General features: G+C 31.9%; 1 protein-coding gene and 1 pseudogene across 1 annotated transcript; one reads left to right on the top strand and one right to left on the bottom strand.

Moving 5' to 3' along the window:
• LOC107723216 (phosphatidylinositol 4-phosphate 5-kinase type-1 gamma-like) overlaps positions 1-8746 on the top strand; it is a 48731-nt pseudogene that overhangs the window by 20838 nt on the left and 19147 nt on the right.
• On the bottom strand, positions 6706-7291 carry LOC107723217 (phosphatidylinositol 4-phosphate 5-kinase type-1 gamma-like). The gene is made up of 2 exons (XM_016531772.1): positions 7089-7291; positions 6706-7013 (listed from the first exon to the last, which is right to left on the bottom strand). Exons 1-2 carry the CDS (start codon positions 7271-7273, stop codon positions 6887-6889), a joined length of 312 nt encoding a protein of 103 aa, XP_016387258.1. The 5' UTR covers positions 7274-7291; the 3' UTR covers positions 6706-6886.

Raw genomic sequence — 8746 nt, 5'->3', positions numbered from 1 at the left:
GGTGACAGCTTTCGCAGGATGTGATTTAGCCAAGACTCCCATGTTCTCTGTTCCATATGTCGCTTCAGTCAGACTTTCCATCTTAATAATGAAACACCCAGCCCCTGGCCTCAGTCTAACACCATAGCTCTCTCTCTGTTGTTTTTTTCTGTCTCTCTTAGTAAAATAGCAACTTTGCATTGTAAATAAATAAATAGTTTCAAATTATTATTATTGTTATTAATAATAATAATAAACATCTCGGATTTAAAAAAAAAAAACTGCTGTCTGTGGGTCTTTACAGTTTTTTTCAACTGCTTACACACAAAACTTGTCACACAATTTCTAAAACCTGACACTCAAACAGCAGAAGCACACACAAAATCTGCAAAACCATACACTAATTCTCGGCCTTTGACTCAGTTTTCAATTTCATAAAACACTTTTTGCAAAATACAACACACAATTCTCTATGTAACACACACAAATCTAACAGGAATTGATATTAGGGCAAAGGTGTTTGCAAAGGTTTGCTTTTGAGATGTGTTTGTGATATTTTGAATGCAGTGCTTCAAGGCATTTTGCATTTTGCGTGTGCAATTCTTGGATTTGTGTGTAAAGTAAAAAAAAAAAGAGGCAAAGTTTTAAAAATGTGTGTAAGCAGTTGAAAAAAACTAAATAAAATATATATTACACTAGTATTGACATGATTTTTTAATGTCTTTGAAAAGAAGTCTCTTCCACTCTGCAATAAAAAGTGGAATTTTGTGGAATATAAAATCATAAATCCTGTTGCTGATCAGTCAGATGATCTTTGTGTGTGCAATTCTTGGATTTGTGTGTAAAGTTTTGAAAAAATATATATTACACTAGTATTGACATGATTTTTTAATGCCTTTGAAAAGAAGTCTCTTCCACTCTGCAATAAAAAGTGTAATTTTGTGGAATATAAAATCATAAATCCTGTTGCTGATCAGTCAGATGATCCAGATTTGATGTGTGTGTGTCTCTCTCTCAGTGAAGGCAGTAATCTGACGCCGGCGCATCACTATCCAGACTTCAGGTTTAAAACATACGCTCCGGTGGCTTTCCGCTACTTCAGAGAGCTCTTCGGGATTCGACCGGACGACTATCTGGTGAGACACGCCACAAACACTGGCTCTCATTCACTAATAACTGTGTGTGTTATTTCATATATGTACGCACAGGAGGTCTTTAGTATTTTGAGATATTTTCTTGACATATTATCCCTCGACAAAAAAAACAATAAGATTTTTCCTTTGGCTTTTGGATTATTGCAGAAAATTAGTTCTGTGAGCCACAAAACTTTATGATCCTTACATGTTTTGTTCATCATTATAATCTTCACAAAAGCCTAAATACAATTGGCAGATTGAACGTAGGAACGTAGAAGCTGAACGTAGGCTGACAAACTACATCACGGTCACATGACTTCAGCGTCATCACCATCAACTCTTTCAGTCTTTGTTTAAAAACATCTATGAGAAATCAATGAGATATATGAGAATCTATGAGAATATTGAGATATTCGATTTTTCTGTATTGCTTCAGATCAAATATGCCAAAAAAGACTCTTGACTCTCCTGACTCACTTCTGTTTGTTTTGAGTGATGCTTGTGTGTCTGTGTGTGTGTGTGTGTGTGTGTGTGTGTGTGTGAGTGTGAGATCCCAGCCCTTATGTTGCTTCTTTTAAAAAAAAGAAATGGTTCACACAATGAAGGAAATTCTGTTATCATGTTACAAACCAGGGTTATCATAGTTAACTAAAACTACTGTAAAACATTTTTAAAAATGTGTTACTTAAAATGAAATAGAATTTTATGAAAATAAATATATACGTATATTTTAAAACAAAACTTTTTTAATTTTAGCTAGTTAAAACTGAAGTAAAAAATTATTTAAAAATATAAAGAGATATTTAAAGGAAATTATGAATGATAAAAACACAACAAAATTGCTAAAACTTTAACTAAAATTAAAATGAAAACACAAAATATAAAAATAAAATAATTCAAAAATATTAATAAAAACTATAATAGTATCTTATTTTTATTAAAATAACACTGTTCCAAATCTGTACACTTTAAAAAAAAATATGTATATATTTTTCATAGTTGTAATAAATAAAACAAAGATTATTGAAGTACATTTTACAAGAAACGTTTCAGTGTAATTCAGTGTGTCTCTTGCCATTTCTTTGTACCTGTTTGTTAAATTTACTAGCAATTTCTGAGAGAAAATTATTTCTACACCAAATTTTTGACTTTCTTTCTTCTGTGGAACACAAGACGCTGTTTTTTTTCATGCAATAAAAGTGGATGGTGATTCATATTAATAAAAGCTCCAAAAAGCATGAAAGTCTGACTCAGTGGAGAGCTGCATCATATCAGCGTATATTGATTAATCAGACGTCTCTCTGACGTCTCTGTGTTTGTTGCAGTATTCTCTCTGTAATGAGCCCTTGATCGAGCTCTCAAACCCCGGTGCCAGCGGCTCCATTTTCTACCTCACTCGAGACGATGAATTCATCCTGAAGACCGTCATGCACAAAGAGGCTGAGTTCCTGCAGAAGCTGCTTCCAGGATACTACATGGTGAGCCAGCAGCTCGTCCTCAGTCCAGTTCAGCTTCATCACACAAACAGTAGTGTGCATGATCACAGGATAAAAGAGTAGGACAAAGCTGGCTGGTTAAATATTTTTTAACCAGCCAGGGAAATTTCAAAGTATGCATCTTACATAAAAGCATTAACATTTTAGGCCAACCCTTTTTAAATGTTTAAAAATGTATGTGATGTGAAGCTGTTGCAGCATTAAGAGTAAGTGAAGTAATGAAGTTTAAGGTAATGCATTTGTGCATTCAAACACAAACACAGTCTGTGGTCAAGACACAAATTTAGTTTATTTTAAAAAAATCACATGTGCCATATTTACAATTTTCAAACAGTGTTATTGTTGTATAATATACGATTATAGTTTTTAATGTTATTTTTATATTTTATTTTTCATTTTAATTTAAGTTAATGTTGTAGTAATTTACTTTTTTATGTCTACATGGTTTTTTATCAAGTTTTAGTTTTTAGTTGACAATGGCAACCCTTTAGTCAATAAATGAGACATTTGAGAGTTTGACGTGTTCTTTCCAGTGATTATGATTCACAGCATTTGTGCCGCATTAGACATTGTGCAACATTAGTGATATTTACTTGACAGCAGGGCTGGCAAAAAAATATATGTTTTCAAATATATATATATTTTAAAATGTATTTCACAATACACAAAATATGACCAAAACTATATATTTGCTGAAATATACTCTAAATTTTTGAAAATGTATTTGAAAAAATATTCATATCTTTAAAAAAAGAAAAAGAAAAAAACACTAACAAATATATATTTGGTTTCCATCCATTCATTTTAATTCAAGGCTATGCATTGACATGTAGTATGTCACATTTGAAGAAAACTTGTTGTCAGTAACACGTGTAAATGAATCAGCAATAAATAAATAAATCAATAATAAAAAATAAACATTATTAAATCATTATAAATTTAGCTTTGATTTGTAGTAGACCTAAATAAGCTATATATATTAGTGCTGTCAAACAATTAATCGCGATTAATCGCATCCAAAATAAACGTTTTTGTTTTCATAATATATGTATGAGTAGTGTGCATATTTATTATGTATATATAAATACACACACATACAGTATATATTTGGGAAATATTTACATGCATATACATTTATATATTTATATTCTTATATTTTATATTATATATAAATATATTTAATATATAAGCATAACATATTTTTCTTAAATATATACATGCATGTGTTTGTATTTATAGACACATAATAAATATACACAGTACACACAGATATATAATGTAAACAAAAACTTTTATTTTGGATGCGATTAATCGCGATTAATCGTTTGACAGCGCTAGTTATTTTTAGTTATTTATCTGTAACTTAAACAAAATGAAAATGAGAAATGTTTCCTTGGCAACTAGCTAAAATAAAATTTCTGCTGTTTATTTTTATTTTTTTATTTTTTTATTTCAAGTATTGAAAATGTTTTTTTAAGGTTCTAGATTTAAAAATGCCTCATTTTGCATCATTCAACAGATGAAAACATTAAAAATCTAGATTAACAAATAATAAATACTAAATATATAAATGATATGAAAAATGAAAATTCAAAAAAAAAAAAAATGAAACATTAAAAATAAAGATAGATAAATAGATACATAAAGAGAGTTAAGGCACTCCTCTTTTTCAGTTGCTTTAAGGATTGAAATAAAAAATGTTAAATGTCACAAATTAGTGCTTAATTTGTGCTCAAAATTAACCTTAAAAATGCTAAATAATAAGCATAATTAGGGATAGTAAAGATTAACTTCCAAAAGTACAAACATAAAATAACATTTGAAAAAAATACTGTATACACAGTGTATATATATATATATATATATACACAGTTTGTGAAAATGAAAAGATTAAATATAATTTTAAAAAGTATTGTTAAATACAGTTTATCTCTTTTATTTTGTTTTATTTTTGTAATTGTTTTTTTTTTGTGAAGTCATAATTTTGTTATGATAAGAAACTGTTTTGATCTGTTTGCTATTTGCAAAGGTGGTTACTATTTATTATTTTCACAGCATGATATTGATGAGTTGTACGGTATTAAAACTAGTTAGGGTCAGTTTGGCCCGCAAACATCATAATAATAAATAATTAAAATGGTAGTATATGCAACCCTCAACAGTTTAAAAACAAAAACATATGATATGCATGTCCATATTTTTTGATCCATAGATAATAACAAGTGAGATTTCTGACCACTGAACTAGGAAATCTTCCCGGTTTATATTTCTGAAATCAGGTCACATCATTATTACACCACAGCCCTTTTTCTCTGTTTTCTCTGATCATGTAGCAGCGATTTCAATCATTTTTCCCAGGTTTTCTGACTCTTTAAATGAGGCTCGTCTGTGTTGTTGGTCCCTCAGAACCTGAACCAGAATCCCCGCACGCTGCTGCCCAAGTTCTTCGGCTTGTACTGCGTTCAGTCCGGAGGGAAGAACATCCGTATCGTGGTGATGAATAACATCCTGCCGCGCATCGTTCGCATGCACCTCAAGTTCGACCTGAAGGGCTCCACGTACAAGCGCCGCGCGTCCAAGAAAGAGCGCGAGAAGTCCAAGCCCACCTTTAAAGACCTGGACTTCATGCAGGACGTTCAGGACGGACTCCTGCTGGACGTGGACACGTATAGCGCGCTGCTGAAGACGCTCCAGAGAGACTGTCTGGTGAGAGAGACCGGCTTGATCTCGGCAAAATCATCCAATTGTGATTTTTCCGATTAAAAACGAAAACTCCAGGTTTGCTTGTTTGTTGGGCTACACGATTTTGGGTCAAAATGTTGTAATTATATAATAATAATAATAATAATAATAACAATAGAAATTATTATTAACACAAATTATTGTTATTATTATTGCAACTAAATAAAAATATGAATTGCTAAATAAAAACAAAATAACAAATATTACTATTGTAATATTTCATTGTAAAATAGAAAAAGCAAGTATTTAAGAAAAATAATGCAATAATAAAAAATTAAACATTTATAAAAAATCAAATGGTACCTTTTAAGACTATTCATTAGGTAAATCTGGACATTCATTTATTTATTTATTTATTTAAATTGTATTATTTATTTTTTTTTTTTTTCAAAATTTGCAACTCTGATTTAACATGAAATTAAAAACAAAAAAATTCAGTTTTGGTTTTCTTGGTTGTAGGGCTACAAAATTTATTATTATCGTTGTTGTTGTTGTTGTTATTGTTATTATTATTATTGCTACTAAATAATGATATAAAAATTGCTAAATAAAAACAAAATAAATATTTGTATTGTAGTATTTCACTGTAAAATAAATAGAAAAAAATTAGTATTTAAGAAAAATAATTTAATAATCAGTCTTATATGCAATAGAAATGTGAATATGCAATATAAAACAATTATAAAAATGCCAATTTAGCTTAAAAACAAATTTTGTCACATTTTTGCCACTTAACCAATATATAAATAAATGGTCAGATTTACCTAATTAAGAGTCTTTTAAAAGCTTGACAGTTTCAAAAACATTATGAATGTACAGCTCAATAATTATTTAAAATTAAATAATTTTGAATAACTTCAAGGCACAAGCGCCGTTTGTAATATAAAACACATTTCAAAATATCACAACTTTGCCAATAAATAAATACATAAATCAAATAAAAATAAATAAAGTAAATAATTCAGAGTCTTAAAAGGTAGGCAGTTATTTATACATTTATATTTAATAATTATTTTAACAACAATATAGAGCACCTGCACCATAAAACACAATTTAAAAAGACCTACTTAGCTTAAACCAAATATTGCCCCATTGCTTTGTTTGTTTGCTAACAAACAAATCAATAAATAAACAAACAACTGTTATAGTTTAATAATTATTTTAAATAATATTTTTTAGATATCAATATATATATATATATATATATATAACTGTTAAATCTAAATCGTACATCAAGCTCCTAAATATGATACAATATATAAGATTAATATACCTAAAATTAAAATTTTACTTGAAATGTAAGCAGGTTTGATATTCGTAAGACAATCACTTAAGTCACTCCTGAAAATAAACAAACAAATAAATAAATGTGGGCATTAAAATGAAGTATTTTTTGGGTGGAGGGATTTCGAGAAGAGAGCGGATCTGACATGTGCTTTATGAATGAACTGATTTGATTGATGTTATGAATGTGACGCGTTGTATTTTGGGACCCGCTCGAAAAACGAGATGTTAAACCTCAAGGGGTTAATCCTAATAAATAAATTCAGATTTGATAATCATAAGTGTGTGTGACCTGTAGGACTGCAGGATGTCTATGATGCCGATGAAGAGCAGGAGTCTCTCTCCTTTGCCGTTGACAGCAGGAATGCCTCCCATCCTGCAGAGAGAGCAGAGAATCAGCGTGTGCTGCTGCATCGAATCAAACTCGTGATGTTAAATCAGAGACACACACGTGTCTTCGGTGTCTATGGAGCCTCCGCACGCAGCTCCTCCCTGAATGGACTCCATGGCGGTAGAGTAAAGCGCTCGCTGCGCGGCCGGTCTCTTCTCATCGCTGCTGCTCTGAGATCCCTCCATCTGCTGCTCGCGCTCCGCCTGATCCAGATTATGAACCCCCAGCAGCAGACTGTAGTCCATGATCTTAAAGCTCTCCAACACCTGCACACACACAGCAACCCTGCGGTTTATATCTGCACTAACCCAACGAGGGCTGCATGATCAATCCAAATAGAATCTATTAAAATTATTGTTTTATTTTTCTTAAGTACTTGCTTTTTTTTCTAATTTTACAGTGAAATATTAAAATAGTAATATTTTTTATTTCGTTTTTATTATTTAAAAAGTATATTTTTATTTATCAGCAATAATAATGAATAATTCTATACATTAATTTAGTAGCAATAATACTAATAATAATAATAATAATTATTATTATTATTATTATTATTATTATTGCTAAATAAAAATAATAAAAACAAAATAAAAATATTACTATTGTAAAATTTCACTGTAAAACAGAAAAAAATAAAGTATTTAATAATAATAATTGTATTTTGTCACATTGTGATTTTGATTTTACTTCGATTAACCGTGCAGTCCTAGCTGGGTTAGTGCAGATCTAAAGTGCGTGTCGTGAAGGTGTGCTGTGTGTGTGCAGGTGTTGGAGAGTTTTAAGATCATGGACTACAGTCTGCTGCTGGGGGTTCATAATCTGGAGCAGGCGGAGCGCGAGCAGCAGATGGAGGGATCTCAGAGCAGCAGCGATGAGAAGAGACCGGCCGCGCAGCGAGCGCTTTACTCCAGCGCCATGGAGTCCATTCAGGGAGGAGCGGCATGCGGCGGCGCCATAGACACCGACGACACGTGCGTGCCTCTCATTTAAAGGCTCATGAAACCCCAGACTACTTTTTCTGAGTTTGTGTTGCACATCATAGAAGACAACGTTAGCATCCCATAATTTTAACCGTTGGAGAAAACTGATTAATTTTAGGCTTTTTTGCGCTATTTTCATCTTCCGGGTTTAAAATCTACATTGTGTTGACGTCACAATTTGTGATGTGGCAATGGACTAATAGTACATAGATGACGCATCGGTGTCTATTAAATTATTCATGAGACTGCGTGTTCTTATCCTATGAGAAGACGCTTCGCTTAATTATTCAGAACAGCATGTGTTGATTTGCTATGACAGACGCTTCAGACAGTGAGACAGTGTATGTTAACTGAGAGAAGTGTTCATGGATCAGAGGAGAGTGTTTGTTTTTGCTTTGTAATAAGAGTTCGGCACAAACGTGATTCATTCACTTAGTGAGTGTAACCGTTTTTACAGCTCCGTGACACAAGCCGTCAAAAGGCTTATATAAACACCGCAGAATAAGATTCTCTGCTCTCTCTGCAGGATGGGAGGCATTCCTGCTGTCAACGGCAAAGGAGAGAGACTCTCTTCATCGGCATCATAGACATCCTGCAGTCCTACAGGTCACACTCATGATAATGAAATAACATCAGTTCATTCGTGAAGCACATGTCAGATCTGCTCTGTTCTCTGAATCAGAGAAATCCTGATTTGCAAGTCACGTGATTCATGACCCACCCACCCACCCACAAAAA

The sequence above is a fragment of the Sinocyclocheilus rhinocerous genome, unplaced genomic scaffold (assembly GCF_001515625.1).
Source record: "Sinocyclocheilus rhinocerous isolate Xijiao unplaced genomic scaffold, SAMN03320098_v1.1 scaffold2770, whole genome shotgun sequence".
Taxonomy (NCBI): Eukaryota; Metazoa; Chordata; class Actinopteri; order Cypriniformes; family Cyprinidae; genus Sinocyclocheilus; species Sinocyclocheilus rhinocerous.
This window is presented reverse-complemented; position numbering and strand designations above follow the sequence as displayed.

Coding starts and splice junctions, on each gene's coding strand:
- LOC107723217 (XM_016531772.1), bottom strand. CDS start 7,273: ATGGACTACAGTCTGCTGCTGGGGGTTCATAATCTGGATCAGGCGGAG. Junction 7,014..7,088: donor TCCATAGACACCGAAGACAC/GTGTGTGTCTCT, acceptor CTCTCTCTGCAG/GATGGGAGGCATTCCTGCTG.